The sequence below is a fragment of the Rhinolophus sinicus genome, chromosome 2 (assembly GCF_057876585.1).
Source record: "Rhinolophus sinicus isolate RSI-liver-muscle chromosome 2, RSI-T2T, whole genome shotgun sequence".
In the NCBI taxonomy this organism is placed as follows: Eukaryota; Metazoa; Chordata; class Mammalia; order Chiroptera; family Rhinolophidae; genus Rhinolophus; species Rhinolophus sinicus.
The window spans coordinates 12,804,739-12,825,960 of NC_142502.1; the positions used below are offsets into that span (position 1 = coordinate 12,804,739).

General features: G+C 37.9%; 1 protein-coding gene across 18 annotated transcripts in view; it reads left to right on the forward strand.

The window, feature by feature from the left end:
* Window positions 1-21,222, forward strand: part of SYNE1 (spectrin repeat containing nuclear envelope protein 1) — a 414,622-nt gene that overhangs the window by 44,864 nt on the left and 348,536 nt on the right. Inside the window, exon 1 of one of the 18 annotated variants that reach the window (XM_088795371.1) lies at window positions 13,065-13,206. The exons of the other annotated variants lie outside the window; for them this stretch is intronic. Within the exon in view, the coding sequence (XP_088651497.1) occupies window positions 13,167-13,206 (40 nt within the window). The 5' untranslated portion in view covers window positions 13,065-13,166. Of the gene's footprint in view, window positions 1-13,064; window positions 13,207-21,222 lie in introns of those variants that run through there. 18 annotated transcript variants of the gene reach the window in all.

A 21,222-nucleotide genomic window follows, 5' to 3' on the forward strand; every position in this document is an offset into this window, starting at 1 on the left:
CACCTGTGCCCATAAACGCACTAGCCCACCAGGGCCGTCTACGGTATAGCCTGCTCCAGCTGGCCAGGAGTTGAATTTGTGTTCAGTGCTAAGTCAGGGGACATGCAGTTCTGTGCACACACGTTCCTGAGGCTTGATTAGCTCTACAAGGGTAGGTTTTAGTAATAAAGTTTACTCAGTGGACAAAAATTGGTCAATGGGGAAAGTAAATGGTTTAAAAAGCCAAGTGAAAAGCCACATTACAGGTGTTGAAGTTGCCCCACCTTTTGTGCCTCAGGAATTTGGACAGGCCTCAGGCAGGACTGCTTATCTGGGTCCCCAGGGCCGGGTCCTCAGCTAGAAGACTTGGATGTTGGGGCTGGAATCATCTTGACGCCCTCTGACCACATCTGGCAGCTGCTTCTGGCTCTTGGCTGAGACCTTAGCTGGAACGCCTGCATGTGGCTTCTCCATCGGGCCTGCGTGTCCTCTAAACCTAGTAGCTGAGTTCCAAGGGCAAGTGACCCGAGAGACAGCCAGTCAGAGCCCTGTTTGTCTTAAAGACCCAGCCTCAGAAATCTCAGAGCATCACTTTGACACATCTTTCTTGTCACAGCAGTCCCCAAAGCCCACCCAATTTCACGAGGAGGGAAAATAGTCTCGACCTCCTCATGGAGTAGCAAGGAGCGGTAGTAGCAAGGTTCTAGAAGTGTGTGTAGGATCAGACAGTGCTGTGGTCTTTTTCAGTAACACAATCCTTCACAGCATGATTTTAAAAAAGTCCTTATGTTACTAAATTTAACCAGTGGAGACTGTTTAATGAGAAGCAGCAGGTAAAGTATCATTATACTTCTAGATTTACATTTCTTGATGTCAAGGATACAAAGTCAAGTGTCTTCTGAAATAAATTAGAATATTAAAGGGATATGTTTCCAAAGACTTCATAGAGTTTTAAGTGGATAAGCTGGAAATAAAACGTGGCTCTTACTGTTAAAACAATATTAATAAACTAAACAGAGAAGTGACTGTGATACAAAGTATTATTTAGATGACTTCATAGAAGATATATGCAGAGTAATTAGAGGTCAAAATTCTTAATTATGAAAGTTAGCAGGAAAGCACGGTTAGAGACGTCACAGGGTTAACCAGCCTTAGACTCTGCAAAGTAGGAAACCTTGAAATCAAAGTCAGAATATTGTAATTGAAGAATGCAAAATTTTACATTTCATGAATTTAACAAAAGAAAAACAGTTTGCTATTGTTTTGCTGCTGATGATGGGAAAGAACGGTTTGTGCCGTCTAGATTTGTATAGTTGATGGAAAGAATGACCCTTTACAAACAAATATACAGACATACAGAGACTCACACATATACCCCCACACCCACACAAACACTGTGTCACATTACAGTACAGACAGGGAAAGGAAATGCAGGAAGTAAAGATGATGTGGGGCTTGTTCCAAGAACTGTTTGCTTTTGGTATTTGCTTTCCAAGTGGGGCCTAGGAGATGCTATAAGTCTGCTTGTAAGTAGGGAAGATATGGTGTAGTAAACAAGCAAATTATTTTATTGCCGTATTTCTTGTGAAGCTAAAACAAAACCAGAAAGCCCTCAAGTCTGTGATAATGGGGAGATGTGATACCAGGGACTGTAGCTCTTCACTCCTGTGAAAAATTACCATAATGATTAGAAACATTTTACTGTTAGAAATGTTTTGATTGAAAATACCACAACTCTGTCATATCTAGACTCAGTTGTTTTCATGGGTCCAGGTGAATTTTCTTTACCAGCATCAGGATACTCAGCTCTTGCAAAGTATGTGGTGGTTGTGTCTGTATTTCCACCTGCAAACATGGCTGTAGCTTAGCCGAGTAACTTCTCGAAGGCCCGGCACTAATTGTAACTCCTAATAAATTTATTCATATTATTGAACCATCTGCAACAGGTTTTATTCTTGGTAAAGAATAGAAAACACTTCATTAGCTCCAGCGATTGTGGGGGTAGGCTTCCTATCCAAAGCTTGATTTAATTTAAGGACAAGACAAGAAAATCCCTTTTTATTGTATGAACAATTAGGATTGTCTGACAATTGAAAGCTAGCATTTTATACATTCCTTAATTTATTTTTAAAAAACCCTTTTTATGTAAAAATTATTAGTGTAAAACATACTCACTGTGGCTTACCAACTGTTTTCCATAGATCTTTTGTTAATGCTCAATCATTAATTCAAATTGAATCCCCATTTCCTCAGTTTGCTTTGAGGGCTACCTACTCTTCTTTAGTCTAATGGATTCAGTGGGATTAGATCTGAGGAATCCCAGACAAAGCTGGATTTTTCCACTGATCTTTGACAGCCAGATTTGGGAGAGTGTAAAATAATTTTCATACTTCCTCTAGCTAATTTTAATAGAAAGGTCAAGAATCTGGCTATCTGTTCCTATACCTGCTGTGACCCAAGTATCTTGCCAAGGTTTTGAAAGTACATTGGTCTGTGAGTCATTGTCTCGCTTGGAAATACCTGTGTCTTTTGGGATGACCCAGCGTTCTGTAGTAACGATTCTTTAGTTACTTACCTCTGACAAATTTAGGAATGTATACTTTAGAAGTTATTTTGATGGAAAAATGACGAGGTTTAGAGACGTGAACACACCAAGCTGCAAAGGATTAGTCATTAAGAACCTTGAGTATAGTATACTCTTGGAAATGGATTTATTAAAACAAACAAACCAAACTGTATGTGAGAGTGTTGTCCAATGTGCATTCAAAAATCAAGACTATAGGGTGGGCTGGTGTTTCTGCCACAAACGACTACTCATCAGTTCTCCCAAATGTACTTCTGAGCTGTAATGCTGTAACGTTTGCCAGTCTGGATCACTGGAGAATCTGCTATACGTACACGTTTTATTTATTGTGGATATATCCTAAAGCTATAAAATGTGAATATATGCCAATAACTGCATGAAGCAAACAGCTAATGTGAATTAGATTTAGCATTAGTAAAGAAAGATGCGTTGGTATGTATTTTTTTTTTTTTTTAAGAAAAGTAACCACAGCAGGAACAATTTATTGGTTGACTGAATGGTTACCAGAAAGACATGCATGGACATGTTTGCTGATTAGTCAAGGTTGGCTTTGTTCTTCTTTGGCAGATTATGTAATAGTCCTTTCCCAGAACATTACTGATAATGCTGCGAGGATTATAAGAGAAACTTTGTTTAAACTGAATATTTTTAAAGAAGTTATATTCACATTGAGTTGCTAAGATGGAAGGTAATAATAATAATGAAATTTACAACAGATTAATTGCCTACTATGTTCCAGGCACTGTGCTGTGTGTGTGTTATACATATATGGCCCAATTAACTCCCCAGCAACCCTATGAGGTAGCTGGTATTAGTGTCCCCATTTTAGACCTAAGGAAACTGATGCACAGCAAGGTTAGGAGACTTGCTCAAACTCACACAGCTAGTCACACAGCTAGTTCACTGAATGAACTTAGGTCATTCAGATGAAGGCTGACCTATATTGAAATGCAGTATCACTGTGCTCGTGAATGTTATCAGCAATCAACATAATTACATTATCATACAAATATTTTAAGGATCTAAAGCACTGGTTTTTAAACTTCAGTTTGGATCAGAATTGCATGAGGAGTATGTCCAAAGCAAACCTCTAAGCCTTAAACAACTCTCTAGATGTCACCTACAAATATAGCTATGTAGCTGGTGGATTTTGTCCCTCTTGTTCATTTCCCCCCCTATTTCGAGGCTCAAATTGTAATGACAAACAGGTATCAGTGTCCACTGTCACAGGGTGGAATCAGGAGATTCTTACATGCCTGATGAAGGCTTTTCTAATGGTGAGGAAATGACTCAAAGCTTGGATGCACAGCACTGTTTTTAGCTGTTTTGGGTGGTGAGGGGGGCGGTAAACTTAAAATATATTCTATGGCTCCACTGAGGGAACAGAACTTCAGCGATAGTCTGCTTTATTTGAAAAGGAATCTGGTCTGTTCCTTAGTCATGGAAATTTGCCTTCTAGGATAAATGTTATTTTAAGATAGTAAGGTGTTATTACCATAATTCGTTTGATAATCTTAATCAGATTAAAAAATATATATATTGAGCTGTTTCTCTAATTTAGGATACTGGGGTCATGGACTTTTAAGGGGAAATCTCAGCAAGTCCTACAGTGAAATTATAATACATGAGAGTCCCAAGGTTATATGTGCAGCATTTCTTGAGGGTGTTTTCTCAAAGCTTCCTGAACATGTATTCCCATATTCAAAATTAGAGAATGCCAGTTTGGGGCTATCTAAAGCAAAGAGAGCTGTGAGAAATGGAGTCCAACTTACTTTTTCATTCTTTCTCTCCCTAGGGACCTAAACCACCTCTGAGGTTTCACCCTTTGCAAAGTATTTCTTTCTCATTCCTCCTCTTCTTTTCCATTTCTGGAAGCTATTCAGCAAGGTGTTGTCTAATTAGAGCAATTGACAGTGAGGTGTGAATAGCAATAGACCTGCCCTCCCCAGTAGGTGTTTACATTCCTGAAATGTTTGTTAGACTTCTTACACTAAGTAACTCCCTGCTCCAGAATTTGTGGCTGAGAGGTGTTCTCTGCTGGTATGCTTTCCTTGCCTACCCTAGGAAGCCAAATAACCAGGAAAACACACCAACACAACATCACCCATTTAACACAGAACACCCATGAGCAAGATTCGTGGCATCAGTTTTATCTTAGAGTTTTTGGCATTACATGACTTAATTCTCTGTACCTCTGCTCTGGCCCTGCTTAAGTGATTCTTCATCACGTAACAGTAAGTGAGTCTCCCTTGTGGAAAGACTTTCTATAGCTAATCTTTCCAACTGTGCAGGAAAGACATTTGGGGTATCTGACCGTGATAGTGTTATCTCTGACTTTCTAAGACTAACTGGTTTTGTGACATTGGGACGGTCACAGACCCTGTTTCCTAACCCATACAAAGTTTTCTAACTCTAGAATTCTGTGAGTCCCTTATTCTATTTGCTTTGAAGCTCTTCCAATCTGAAGAATTTCTCTAGTAAGACATGACATGAGCAGTTTTACGAGAAGCAAGACATCTACTACAGTAAATTGTTTCAACAGCTAAGTAGAGTGTTGTGCATTTTGGATACAAATAATTAATGGACCACAACTTCAGCCAGTGTAGTGAGGACCACGGGGTAGAATGAACATCCGTTGACAAAACTGGAAAAATATAAACATACTTTAGTTTGTAGAAATGTCAGTCTACGTAGATTGCAATAAAAATTACTTTGGTTTTCATAGTTATTACAGTAAAATGTTAAGTATTATGAAATAACAATAGAAATATCACCCAGACGCCTTAAAGAATGTCATTAAAGATGTGGACATTTTATTTATAGAAATATTGATTTCTACTCACCTTCTCAAATGCTTAAGGCAAAAGTCCAGTGCAAGATTGTGGCTTTGAAGATTTCCCTCACCTACCCCCCTATCAGGAAGTGACTAGAAATAGTTTTGTCATTGTACTTCCAAATATGATCATTGCTTTGAAGGGCATTGTGAAAATGTGGGATGATGCACAAACTAGCATTTTTTTAAAAAATTCATTTAGAACAAGTTAGTTGCGTGTAGCAAATAAGCAAGAGACAATTTAACGTTGAGTCATTGTTACTCTTTCCTTTTTAAATTATTTGACAAAAGAAAATGCTGATATTCTCTCTACCAGAGAAAACGCCCCTTCTTTCATAGTAATTGGTCCAATACAAATACAGCTATTAGACCATTTTCTTTTTAAGATGTTTTCTTTCTTCCTTCCACGTGGGCACTTTACAGTCACAGATTTTGCAAACAAGTTAAATAACACTGTTTTTCATAAGAAGGTAACATGTGTGCTCTCTTCCTCCTTTTGTTAGGGCAAAAAGTATATACATATATAAATTAAATATATTCTCCCCTTCATCCTGCCGCTGTTATGAAATGCTTCTAAAGGACTGTCGGTATGTATAGTAGCTCTAACCTCCCGGGTGCTGCAGGATTCATACACACATGTATATGCTCCATTCTTTAAGGAATCTCTTGGATTTTTGTTGTTGTTTATACACATTGTGTTTTTCTTTTTTTCCTTGATTTTGTTTTTCTAAAGGCCCAGATTCAACAGATGGACTAGTTCTTAGCTAGAGCTCATTGCCAAGGCTGTTGTGTAAAACTGCAAGACTAGTAGTAGTGGGTACCTTGTTTCCAGTTCTTAAGCAATCATACAAGACATAAGCCCAACATTTCCAAAGGAACCTCAGAGCTGTACACCTTGGAAGGTGAAGTTTACTGGTTACATATTGAAACTAAGTCACTGAGACAAATTGTCAATTGAAAAAAAAAATCTCTATTTCTGTGTCAGTCAGAAAGAAATCAGATAAATATCGAATGACAGAAGCAATTTGATTTCTGAGTGGAGTCCCTTCCCTTCTCCCAGCTTTCCAGCCAATGTGATGGGTTCACTCCTTTCTGAGACCTGACAGGGTTCTCCTAGGAATCCCTCCACATCGGGCCAGGTTAGGGGATGGTGTCCTATCTCCATACTGCTGTAGGTAGGAGTTTGGTTTTCTTTCTTTTCCGTGATGTAGGCAACAAAGGACAGATTTCTTGCTATAACAGTAGCGACTGAACCTTCCTAAATGCCTCTCTGTGTGAATTTTAGGAGGAAATGAATCCCATTGGTTCAATTGCCTTTGATTGTAGAACAATTGGACAGTCTATGAGGCTGTCTTCCTGGTGGGAGCAGGTGGCACACACCATCCATCCCAAATTTGTTTCGGGTAAAAGACCAGGACCCAGGACCATTCCTTCTGCTTTGAGGAGAGACTAGAGATTCAAGATGGTCTCAGTGCTTCCCATTTCTAGTGATGACAAGACTGGAGCTTGCCAAAAGGTTCAAGTCGGCCACTTTGTTCAACAACCTCTTTGTTTTTCGTGGGCCTCGGGGGCTTCCCCTGTGTGAACCCAAAGCACACGTAACACTTGGTTATTCTGTTCACATGAAAGAAGCTGAAAATAATATACAGAGATGGAAGAGCACACATTTGTCATGTGCTAGAGTAAACGTTTTATAGGCAGATATTCAAAGATTTCTGAAAGCGTAACAAAAGATATTTTAATGTTTTGAATGATCAAATATCTACGCAATATAGTGGAATAATTAATACTTTAATATTAGTATGCTTAGTCTTGAGCAAGAGTAGCTAAAAATAGAGAGAAAATATAAGACTGGTTTTCACCTATTTTGTTGTGACTTCATGATAATTTGTTTAGTTATTATTAACAACTAAATAATTGAAGGACTCAATGAAGTTGTCAGACAGGGTCTCGACAACACTGAACTAATTACTAAACTTGCACGTTTTGTTTTTAAATTATTTCAGTAACTGAATTGTAAATCAGAAGAGTGCCTATTAATAGACTGAAATCACTAGGAATTCATCTTGATGACAGGCCACAATTCTATTTGGATCACCTGTAAATTAATAAAGGGTTATTTATTTCATCAAAATAGGGCCTCAGCCATATTTCCAAAGCTATTTTATTAGCATAAAAAGTCCAACAAACACATCTTTGCTATCAAAGAGAGGAGTTTTACATTTCCAGATTGCTTTAGGCTGAGCAGAAGCATTCACACTTCTAGTGTTATCACCAAGAAGATCTGTGAATTAAGTATGTGTGGACCTCAATCCTCAGAGTATTTGAGAATATTCTGGATGCAGCCTGTGACTATTCTTTCTTCTTCCTCTCTTCTATTCTCATCATTCCTAAAGCTGTTTACTTACCTACATTCCTTTGACAGATACACGAATGTACTTGTCATTTTTGATAGTGTAATTATTGATATTTTTAAAAATCAATTAGTTGTTTCCCTTCGTAAATAAGAAGTCACATAATTTTAATTTTTAGTTCACAATAGGGCTAAATTATATACTAAGCACCGTTTTCTGTGCCTTTCAGATATTAACTCATGTCACCCTCCTAACAGCCTTGTGAGGCCATTGTCATTATTATCCCCATTTTACAGATGAGGAAACTGAGAGATGGAGCGTCTGGGTAACTTGCCCAGGAGGTGAAGCTGGAACTGAAACCCAGGCCTTTGGGATCCAAGCCATTCAGCACTAGAGCTTTATAGAGATTATGACGCATAAGGTGATTCCCACACTGGATTCTCTTTATAAATCACTTAAGAGTCTTGTGAACGAAGGTTGCTGATCCGATTCTGTAGGTCTGGGATAAACTGGGGAATTTACATTTCCAACAAATTCCCAGCTGATGCTGATTCTGCTGGTCCAGGTCCTTTGAGGACCACTGATCTAGCCATTATATTGAGACCATGAGAAATAAATAGCTAGCTTACTAATAATCTTCCTTAAACAATTGAAAATATTGGCTTTCAAAAATAGGAAGTTTTTGGCATTTAAAATCTCTCTTTGTTTAAAAATTATCCCTGGATTTGATGCTTATCTCACTGTTTTAATTTCTATTTTTAATTTAAATAGTTTCAAACCTTATTTCATATTTTTAAAGCCATTTTGTGAATTGCTGTTTCATAGCTTTACTTAACAATGTGGAAGGTCTTAAGGTTTTTCTCATTGATTTGGCTTTAAACATTTTAGCTATTATGTTTGGCAGATATTCCCCCCATATACTCTTTGTCTTTAATTACATTTATAATTCGTTGGGTGTGCACCTTTTAATTTTTATGCAATGAAATCTATCCTTCTCTCGTTTTTTAGGCCTAGCATGTCTTTCTTCATTAGATAAATGTAGATATTTATCAAATTGTCAGGTATTTGTTCTAGTTACTTTATTTACTTTAATTCCCTAAACTACTTGGAATTTATTTTGGTGTGAAATGAGGCTCTAAATTGATTTTTCTACTTTAATTTGCCCCTGGTTTTGTCTAAAACAGGGGTGTCCAAAGTGCGGCCCGCGGGCCAACTGCGGCCCATGATCCATTGTTAATTGGCCCGCAGCAAATTCCAAAACTATATTTAGTTTACTTAAATAAACCAGGTGAGGCAATACGTGTTTCACCTCGAGTGAGTGGCCCAGCTGTTTGTGTATTTTACCACATATGGCCTTTGGTGAAAAACGTTGAAAAAGTTTGGACACCCCTGGTCTAAACCATTCATTAAATAATCTTCCTCATTTCTGGTTAGATAGACCAGGGACTCTTTTTGAACTATGTATTCCTTTCCATTCTGTGGTTTCTTCCTTCCCTATCACACTGCTTTAATTAAATTAGCTTCCTGTTGTGTTTCATTTTGGTTGTATTAAAATATAATTAAATTAAAAATGTGATTATGTTGGATTTTAATATTTGTTATGGTGAGCCCTCTGCTTCTCCTCTCATCGTGTTTTTTGTTTGTTTGTTTGTTTCTTTGTTTGTTTTTGAGAACTAAGATTATCTTTGTAAGGGAGCTAGATCTCCCTCATTTTTTCAGAAAGCACATTAGAAGCTGTATTTTTTGACACCTTAACAGAAATCACTGTCTCCTTGGATTTTTCATAAAAGTCTATAAATTCAAATTTACTATTATAATAACTGTTTTGCATTGGGATAGCAGGAGAGTTTCAGAGTAACGGTATCATGACAGAAGAAAAAAATATTCTTTTAATTTTCTCTATTGCGTTTGCTTCTGGCAATGGTAGAAGGAGTCAATGGTAAGAATGGAGACAAAGAATTCAAGCATATGAACAATCCATTATATGTACCTCACGATGAGCTTGCAGAACAACTCACCAATAAAGACCTTTGCTATTAAAGGAAAATATGAGTAGTGGAGGATAGAGAAAAAAAGAATGTACAATTTTATGTTATCGTAAGAAAGGAAAATCAATTTCATTATTGAACAGTTAGCATGGTTTGGCTAAAGTTTAAAATCAGAGACACTTTACAGTGTCCCCAAATACTAAGAGTTTGTGGATTGTTTTCCTAACCTGGAAGTTATATCCTTAAATGATGAAACTCCCTCTTATAACTGTAGTCATTTGTGAAACTAACATTTGAGTCAGGCCAACCTCTATGTGGATAATCCTATAAAGACACCTTGCTGAAGGTGAGCCTGTGGTTTCTCTTCCTGCCTGATGTCCATTTGGCATCACACTCTTGATAATTCCACTAAGCCTTATCCTAGAAGACCGTGAATCTGAGATGTCCTGCCAAAATGCTATCTTAACCATCCTTTCAATATAATTTGAAAGGTGGTGGATTGGACTCAAACTGCCTCTAAATCCATATTTTAGTGCTCTTGCCTCTTCCTGGGTCCCCTTTGTACCTCCTCCCTATCACACTTCTTTGTTGTTGCTATTTTTTAACTGGGATATTTTTTTTTCTCCATGTTGGTAGTGTTTCTTCCTGAAAAGAAACAATATTGCCCTTGACAGTGCAAACTGAAAATAACAGGGAAGGTCATGCTGGGTGCTTGTGCTGGCTTGAGAAGAGAAAACATTTTATTCTTAGACAAGTCAGCATCTTCATCTTGTTTCACTCCTTCCTTGGCCTTTCTTTCTTATCTCCATGGGGGAGATCCTTCACTTTGGGTTCCCACAAGCCCCACAGGTTCAACCTCTTGGAGAAATAAAATGAAACTGAGGCTGCTATATTTGCCTGACGCTTCTTCCCCAACACACACACACACACACACACACAGAGGCTGTACTGTTGGAAGGGGACAGTTTCCCCGAGATGTAAAGGGACTAGGTTTACAAAGAGGTTAGATTCCGATCTGTATCTTCCTCTTTTCTCCCAGTTCACCTTTGCCTCATCCCCCCCCAAATCCAATATACTTAGTCAGTGCCTTGCCTGTAATTTATGTGCAATAAATCTCTGTTAAAGCCAATTAAGAAACTCGGTCCTCCTCGAGAACTACAAATCCTCTTTAATCTAATTCTTCATCCCCACGTTTCCTTGCCCTTAGTACTGAATGGCTGTTTTACCAAATGGAAATAAGGCTTGAAGGAGAAATTTGAAAAAAAAAAGAAAAAAGACCTCCTACCTGTTTATAAATCCATTGTAAGTCATCTCCACTGTATTTCTTTTCTTCCATTCCTTAGAACTATGTCCTTCCTTAGAGGTGCCTTTTACAAATTTCTTTCAGCAAGGGAAGTGTCTGAGTATGTGGAGGTTTTAAGTGATAGAAAGTTTAGCCACGTTTGACTCTTGCCTGGATCTTGAGTGAATACAAGTGAGAATTTCAAGAATAATTATGTTGAAGATTCAATGTTGAATATACTGGTATTTGGTGGGGAGAAGCATACAAATAATAGAGGATAAAAAAAATAAATTGTGCCGATAATCACCAAATGGTGCCATGAAGTCCACACTTTGCACTGACTTTTCACTGCGACGACATGTGCCATTTGAAGGTTAAGCCTGAGGGTGAGTAGAAAGCGCAGCGCCTGCTCTCAAGGCTGCAAGATGACTTCATTCCCAATAATTAATTAACTTAGTTGCTGACCTTGAACATGGCAAGATAAAGAAAACCTAATGGCTTAGGTGTGCTTAATAAGTACATGCTAGAATGTCAAGTTTCACACGAAGCCCCAATTCTTAGTGTTTGGAAGTAGGTGGAGGCAAAAGAAACCACATAAATAAATGCGAGGTTTCCCCTGGCTTGCAGAACCTTCTTCGCTTTCCTGCCTTTGTTAAATGCACATTCTAGTAATAAAAGAAAGCCATGGTCTGTTCTTTTCGCTTAGCACCAATTATTTCTTGTCGTCATGTATAACAATACCTAACACTTATCAGTGAATAAATGCTATGCATTAAGCTTTGGACAAACACTTATGTAAAATAGCTAATTTAATTTTTACAGTGATTCTATGAGGCTTGTGTTATTTGCATCTCCGTTTTACAAATAAGTCAACGGAGGCATAACATGGCTTAGTCACCTTTGTAAGGCCTCACGGTGAATGTTGAGTGTGGGATTCCAGGTCAGGTCTGTTGCACTGCCCGAGCTTCAAATTTACTTCTGAAGACATTAATTGCTCCATTTCTGCCTCTGCTCAACAGCAGGATTCTCTTTTCTTCTATAGGTCTGGGTAATAGTTAACATTCTTTAGAAACAAACTTGTGAGGGTTAACAGAGTTTGTATTGCAACAAACATTCCTTACTCTAAATGGGCTATAATAACGAAAACAATCCTGTTATAATTTTGTTGTGGTATCATTTTAACAGGCCTGAGTATGGATGGCTACAACTGATTTTTATTTTGCCATGAAATCCCAGCTCAAGGAATTATTTTATTCTAGCTCGGAGAGACCCACAAGTCTATAAACATGTCTTACTTGGAGATCTAGTCTTAAATTTCTCAGGAAGCATAACATGGAACTTTTAAAATGCTCTTTGCAAATTCGTATACCTGCATTTGTTTGTCTTTTGTATGGCTTTTTCTTCAACTGATATTTTATGTACTTAAATAATGTAAAACCTCTTCAATATTGTTGGCACATATATTTTTAAAAAGTGGTGTGATTTCCTTGGCAACTTGCTATAATGTGTATTTCAAATATGGCAATTATAATTTTTAATGTGTGTGTCATAGTATTGGACATTTGGAAGAAATGCCACATGTCTAAAGAACAAATTAGAAATAAAATTATATCTTGTATAGATATAAATGTGAGAAATTTAAATGTCATTGTGATATTGGTCTAAAAAGGATTCATTTAATTTCTTTCTCCCAAATCCTAAAATTAAAACTGTACATATATAAGAGTATCTAAGTATATAATTTGGGACTTTTAATAATTTGAGTGATTTTTTTTCAAGGAAAAAAACCCCTAAAAGTTATTAAGATTTTAACATAGTAAGAATGCCGGAATTCCTAAATATTGACTGAACAAGGTGTCATTTTTTTCCCCCCCAGAAAATGCATCTGAAGCAGTTTTTATAAATCGATGTGAAAACTGTCTTTGTGGAAATGCTGGCATTGGGGAGCCGTGCATTTGGTCAGTAAGCAGGGGGTACAACTCAGGAATGAGAGAAGAATAATATGCTTTTACAGAGGGGTTGCTATAGGGATACTTTGAGGAGAGTGCTGCTGGGAGAGTTGGAAGTTCCCTTGGTGAAAGCAGTGTTTGGTTTAGATACTGCTTGAATTAGGACAACTTCCAAAATTCACTATAATTGGTGGGATATGAGAAAAACAAACTTCAGGACTCCTGGTGTGATAAAAGGTACTTTTGTTGTTGTCTCTGTGTATGTGTGTGTGTGTGTGTGTGTGTGTGTCTGTGTGTACATACTTCTAGTATAATTCCAATCTGACTCCCTGGTATAACAAAATTAGAACTACGTAGAGTAGATTTTAAAATAGCTCTAAGTTTAAAATTGTTTATTCCTGTTAATATTTTATCTGAACCTAAAGCTAGTAGAAATGAAATGAATAGTAGTGATTTATGCTCATGATTTCGGAAAAGCTAAAACCGATATTTATGGTAAAATCTTGAATAGTGAAAATGTACTAGGAATGCTAAGATAAAAACCAAATTTTAAGACATAAATTTAGATGATTGGTATTTAGGTATTTTTAAGAAATGGTTTCTAAAATTTAAGACATCAGTGCACAATGGCTGCCTTTTCTGACAGACCTGAATATCTTCCTGAAATGGATGAGCAAATATACCCTTGGAACCTGAATCTCCGGTCAGAAATTTATCGTAGTCTCTTAATGACTTAATTTTCCTTTTACTTCGAGAATCGTTGTTTTAAAATTCAAAATTTTAAAGCACATTGACTTATTTCATATCTTTATGTGATTATAATGCAATTATTTCATCTTATCTTTAATTTTATTGTTTTCAAACATCTCATAAAATGTGAGGATGACTTAGAATTTCACCTCTTCCCACTATGTTTAGATAGAAGTTGGTAACCAAATGCCCTTTAGTTTGCTTCTGGCATCACAATAATTTTCCTTTTTCATCGATGACCCCCAAAACATAATTAGGTAGCTGAGTCATTTCCCTTGCTAGGAAATAAATGTATATATGGTAGCAAGTCTTATGCTCTTGTTGGCTATGCAGAATATAGTGATAACAAGTTTGCTCTTGATATAGACTGGTGATTTCCAAAGCTTTGTATAAATGTACCATGCATTCTTATAGCTGATTGAAATTTGGGATCTCGTGTTTGGTTATATATAAAAACACCCAAATCTTATATATTTGTATGCATTTATCACACTATTTATTTCCTTTATTTATATATTTACATCATTATAAGTAACTTTTATTTAGTTCTGATTGTTCTGCGTTTCCATGACACAATTCAGTTGAAATAATGTACTTAGATTTGACTAATTTAAAATACTGCGAGGTGGGGTGGAAAAAGAGAACAGAAAACCTACTTTCCTCAGGATATAATTTAAACAATCATATAACAATCAAAGTTACTGTACTATAGTATATTATATATAACATGTATATATATCTCTATATCTATGTCTGTATATCTATCTATCTATCTATCTATCTATCTATCTATCTATCTATTCTTTCCTCAAGGATGTAATTAAAATATCCATATCAAAAAATTGCAATATTCTCTTTTTAAATTGGGAGTCTGCATTCTGCTTATTACCTCTTCCTAAGATTTCTCATCATACTGCCTCTTTACCTCACTTCCCATCCGTGCACTTATGGAAGTCAAGTCTTCCTTTTTTCTAGATGTCTTAAACTCAATTACCTTCAGGTGATTTGAGAAACAGCGGATTTAAGGAACTAGAGCGTAGTGGGTCTGTGGAAAACTGGGTAATGTTATGTCGCACCCCAAAAGCATTCAAATTAAAGTGTTCTCTCAGAATGTTGCTGATGAAAGAAAACACACTGTCAGTCCATTTCCTGCCTATGTGCCAATATTGGCAACTCCTGTTTTGCCTTTGTATGGGCTCCTGACCAATGGTATTTAAGAGCTGAAAGAACAGCATCATTTGCAGGGGAAGGAATCAAACAGGATGGATGCTAACAAGGATGCCAGGCAGAGGCCAGAACGAGGTAGGGGTTGCGGAGTCATCTGCTTGGACACGTAGAGAGGTGCCTTAGATAGGCAGGCGAGATAGCAGAATCGCAGAACCAAGCTCGGTTGGTTGCACTGAGAAAGCATGTGAGTTAGTGAGGAACCATTCAAACTGGTGGAAGGAATAAGACGTCTGAGGCGATTTGGAGACTCCATGAAATTGGCTGCCTCGCAAAAGATGAGGTCCGTACCCATTCTTTGCACTTTCTTCTTTGCTGCCACACTTCTGATCCAGTCCTCAGAAAAGTGAAACAGTGGGCCTTGGGAACAGTCCATTTTGAAAAAAATGGAGAAGGCAGCATCCCCTGGTAACAAAGGGTTTGACTCTGGTGTCAGATAATAGGAGCAAATGTTGACTCCTCCATATGTGGTGTGTCTAACATGATACGGAAACAGATGGGAGCTGCTGTTCTCCTTGTTGTTTGAAAGGAGCCAGTTCTTCAGATTGGTAGTTAGCATTGTAGCTGATATAGCACATACTGGGGGGTGCGGACCAAGTCCTGCCCTTCAGTTCTGGGGCCCTCTTTCCCCAGCTTCCCAGAGTATTGCCTGCTGAAGGCACACAGCTGAGCCCCTCCCCTAGAAGTGTCCTGGACCCAAGGGATCTGCCTCCTCCTAGTTATGCCCCCTTCCTAGGGCAGCCCATATCCAGTGAGTCGTCATTGACTGGAGACAAACTTCTGGCCCTTGCCTCAGTTTAGGACATCTCTGAAAGACCATCTCAGCTTCCGAAACACAATTGCAACTCAGTTCAAGATCTCTCTCTGCCCAATCCTGCCTCCTTCACACCCTTACAATGTTTCTGAGAGCACATCCCAAAAAACCCTCCTGCTGAAAAAATTCTTTCTAGAGTTGGTCCCTGTTGGCCTGGCCTACGATACATGATAATAACATGGCAAATGCAAATATAGAGATACAGAAAGGAAAATTATTCTGTGGATTCGTGTGTGAGCCAACTTTCACAAACATCTGGTTAGATTCTGTTTCCTGTTGTGTGGAGGGTGCTGGAGTAGAAGTGAGGTGGGCTGAGAATGAGGGATGGACAAGGTTGGAGGACTGAAGACAGGAGGTCAAGGTGTCACAGGGGAGGAGAATTCCTTATGGCTCACAGCCCAGGAAGATGGTGGAACGTACGTGGAGGGGCTCTGTCTATTGGCTGCATTCTAGCCAAATGGTTGCTAACATGGCATAGGGGGACAAAGGGTCAGCAGGGCTTAGTTTGGTTTTGGCACTTACTTGCTGAGACACTTTATTTCTGAAACTGGGTTGCTTCATCTATGGTTGGGGATAATATCAGTGTTGACTATTTCTAGGGTTTGGTAAAGATCGGGTGAATATATATATATTTATATTTATATTTATATTTATATTTATATTTATATTTATATTTATATTTATATACATACATGTATATATTCTGGAAGCCACAATGGGCAAGCTGGAGGTGAGGGTAGAGTGAAGTGATTGAAGGCACAGGCTTTGGAGAGACCCAGAGCTGTGCTCTCCTGCTGAGTGTCTGTGTAGCCTGAGGCAAGTTGATTAATCCTGATAGCCCCTCCCTTTCTTTTTTTTTAAATTTATTTTTTAAATTTATTGGGGTGACAATTGTTAGTAAAATTACATAGATTTCAGGTGTACAATTCTGTATTACAAGCCCCCCGTTTCTTACATATAAAATCGAGGGGTGCAGAGGGATATTTCCTCATAGGGTTCTTGCACAGTTTAAATTAGATAATATGTGTAATAATGTATGCAACATGACTGCCAGATGATAAATCCTAAATAGATGATAGTCATTATTATTATTAAAAATAAACTTTAAAATGATACATTACCCTACGAATAAGCTTGAACATGTAGATTTGGGCTAACACCCAGGAAATCCATTTGTGCCTCTCGTCCCCTGCTGTCTCATGTGGGAGTTCCTGCAACAGGCACGGTGGTCATAGCTTCTGTGAGCCAGTGTATCTTTCTTTACTAGGAAGGTCACTGATGTCACCCCCGCCCCAGGCCTAAAGCAATGGAAAGTACCACACCATCTGGTGCTCTGTGCGTGATTCAACACCGAACACAGGTCTTCCGAGTGGCTAATTGAACTTTATGTGCTGGTTGAATTTGTTTTCTACTGGGCTTTCCAGCATCTGCTCCTCCAACTCTGTGATTTGACCTTGCTTTTCAGTTTTACTCTTTTAAGTTATTTTTATCATTTCATCTCCATTTCAAATTGAGAAATTTCAGTGTTAAAATGGTAACTCTCTTTACATCTGCTTAAGAGGACATACAGTATAAAAGATTTCTACTTATGTATGGATGAAAATAATAGAGAGAAAAGGGAAATTGAGAACACAGGGTGAGAATAAGAAATAAAATACATAATTCTAAAACATGCGATAGTAATCCTCACCCTGCTTGAGACAAACGGCAATAATTTAATGAACAAACAAGCAAACAACTGAACTTTGAAGGCAGTAGCTGAGGAAAAGTCATGTTTATTTGGGAGAACTATATATTTTTTAAAAGTCTACGCTAAATATTGGATATCAAATATATGAACACTGTGATCAACTACTCTCTCCTCTCTTCCCTGCCCAAAAGAAAACACTGTATTTTGATTGAGTCAAAGAACTAGGATTATTAGGTTGGTGCAAAAGTAATTACAGTTTAAAAGGTTAAAAATACTTGCAAAAACTGCAACTACTTTTGCAGCAACCTAATACAAGTTCATGTTTAAAAAGTGGTTGTATGAAGATGGTACTTCAGGACATTTTCAATATCTGCTTTCCTTCTGCTGTTCTGTTGCTGAGCGCTCACGACAGGAAAAGATCTCAAAGTTGCAAAAGATAACTTTTCTTGCAAAACCAGGAGACGTGCCATTTTTTACAATAGGGAGCCACATGTGGCAACTTCAGTGCCAGCTTGAAGCTCTCCTGAGGGCGTCTGTGTTCTCTGATTGAAAATAATGCTGTATGAAGGAGATCATTTTTCCTCCCTTTTCCTCCATCATTCACCTTGATACGTAATTTATTAGAAAAAACCATAAATGTAGAAGCAGCATTTTCTCCTAGTTTCTATCCTAGCCAATGGTATGGGTTGGCTTTCATTTTCTGCATTGTCATGTTGCCTTTAATGTCCTACCTGTGGCCTTTTCTCCCCCACTCATTTGTTCCATGGTACTGCTGGTTCTTTCTTTCTGCTGCATGCACAGAACTTGGGCTGTGGTGCACTTCGTTTTGATTCCTGTCCTTCCTACTGTGAAGAGCCACACCCACCCTCTCAGGTTGCATCCAAAGCTGGTCAGTCATGGGCTGGCACACAGGAGGGGCACAGCAGCATTTATTAAACAAGTGGATCAAATAATCAGCAAATGATTGAGGTGGACATTAGATTAGAGAAGTCAGACTTCCTAAATTCTGGTCATGGTTCTGTAAGTCTCTAGCTTTTAGTCCAGTTTCTAGATTTCTGGCTTATTTCTTAACCGTCACCATGCTTCATTTCCCTATTAACATCTGGGCTCCTGAGACCTCCAGTCTCCTTGGCCAGGCTACTTTTGTAACCGGGACCAAAGGAGAACTATACATGAAAACATGAATTCAAATTTTGTAAAGACATAAGGTACCTTCATTAATTCACTATGTGATCATTTTCTTTCTCCATGTTTATGTCCACAAATAAAGGAAGAAAAATGTGACAGGGAAAAGAAAAGTTCTGCCCAAACTTTTCAAATGTATTATCTTTATTTAGAACTACAAGGTACTAAAGGAAGCCACTGGTATGGGTTGCCATAACGAGCGCTGCCGTTTTCACTCTCTCATTATATTTATTGCTTCTCTTCTCTTCCTTATAGTTATTCTTCTTCTGCAGAGCACACCTTGTTCATTGCACTTTTTTATAGTACATACAGTCCTTCATGCAAAAGTCTAAGGGCCCGGTTTTGTAATCAAATTCAGAATCTTTTGGACTTTTAGGAATATGTGGTGGGCACACCACAGGTTATGTATCACCTCCAATCAGCAGTTGTAATCAGAGACGTTGATATTTCTACAGAGAAAAATATGACTTTTAATGTTAAATGAGATAAAGAAAAATTATAAACAGCCTCTTCTCAATTCTCTTTTTTCTCAACAAATGATTTTACTACAAATTTATGAAACTGAGGCCTGTTCAGGGGCCTAAGGCTGACGCGTCTGTTACCTCCTCTCTCCCATACCCCTCTACATGCCTCATTAAAATTTTTCATTTGAAGATATCATTTCCCCTGTCGTATTTATAGAGAGGAAGCCACTGCCTGGGCCACTGCCTGTCACATTTTCTGATCCATATGTCCTTATAAAACCAGCCATATTTAACTGCCTTCCAACCAAATACATTAAAATCTCTAAACGTTCATTCATTCATTCATTCATTCATTCATTCATTCATAATTGGCTGACTATATGTGCTATATACCTTTCCTGGTCTAATAGTGATAAAATTAAAATGTTCTAAGGAATAGCTCAGACTATATTTTTAACTAACAATAACCAACTGAAGCTGATCAGCTATTTTTTTATAGGTTTGAAATGTTTTTAAAAAGTTTTAGACTAATAAAACAAACCAAGCACAATATCAGGATATACACACCCTCTCCCCACCCACCCACTCCCTTACCACCTAAGACCTAATGTTTCAGATTTCAATGACAGAGTATCTCAGACATCATAGGATTTTTCATTCACATTGGAAAAATCATGTAATTTCTATGTAACCTTTCAGCAAATGTTGTAGACTTACTGCATTTTGGTACTTCTTAAATAGATATATCCCAGGGCAAGAGATTTTTGCCTAAATAAGTATATAACCTATGGGAACAACCCAATATGATAATGACTTTTGGAGTAGTTAATTGGACAATGATAATTCAATTGAAACACAGACAAATTTTTTCAAATGTTTGTACTAGTTTATTCTCATTGTCAAAAAAAAAAAGCAAATGGCGTAGTTTAGGCCAATGATTTTAAACTGGGGTAATTTTTCCCCAGCAGAAATTTGGCAATGTCTAGAGATATTTTTGATTGTCACAACTTGCGGTGGTGGAGAAAAGTGGGATGCTACTAGCATCTAATGGTTAGAGGCCAAGAATGCTGTTAAACATCCTATAGTACCTAGGACAGCCTCTCATGACAAAGAATTATCCTCCCCAAAATGTCAATAGTATTGAGGTTGAGAAACTCTAATGTGAGAACTGAGATAATTATATTCTTCTCATTCCTTGTGCCTTAGATTTTAAGTGAGATGGTACACAATTTTGCAAATGTGACTTTAATGAAACAGGGCTGTTTTAATCTGGCCATTGGTTTCACATACAATTTCAAAAATCTTAAGAGCAGTATGCCTTTACTGACATTTGCTTGGAAAAAGAAAAAATCAAAACAGTGATTAGAGTAGTCAACACAGGCAAAACTCCCTAAAAATTATGTTTACTCATCTTTTCCCTCAAGCCCACTTTTCAAGTAGCTCTTGGATCTTCACTCCTCCTCTCTTCTCTGTCCTCTCCCGTTAATCTATACACATCTGATCAGGACATCAAAGGACCAGGTGATGGACCCAATCAAGCAAGCCTAGAATGTTCCATTGTAGAAGACAGAGTGAGGGGCAGGAGGAAGACCAAGACATCAAAATGTGTGTGTGTGCGTGTGTGTGTGTGTGTGTGTGTGTGTGTGTGTGTATTTGTCACACAACTAAATGCCTTTGTTCAGTTAGTTTTTACTGTGTAACAAACCACTGCAAAACTTTGTGGCTTAAAACAAGCAGTCTATTAATTCTCAAAATCTCTGGGTTGGGTGGTTAGTTCTCAGGAAAATATAGATGGTTTTCTAAGGACATATATATAAGACAATGTGCCAGACAGCAGGTTAGTGTCTGGGGATACCTGGATGGGGAAAATGCTTTCTTACCTCAAGGAATTTGTAATCAGGTATGTATGGGGACATGGGAAAGAGGAGATAACAGATGCATCACCCTTGAAGCCTGAGACAGGTCTCAATTTGCTGGCTTTACCTGAGGTGAGGTTGCAGAAGAGCTGAGCTAGTAGGTTCAAAATAACCTCAGCCATGTGTCTGGCAGTTAGTTCTGGCTATGGAAAGGGCATCTCAGTTCTTCTTCACATGGCCTCTCATCTTCCTGCTTTCCTGGTGGCGTGA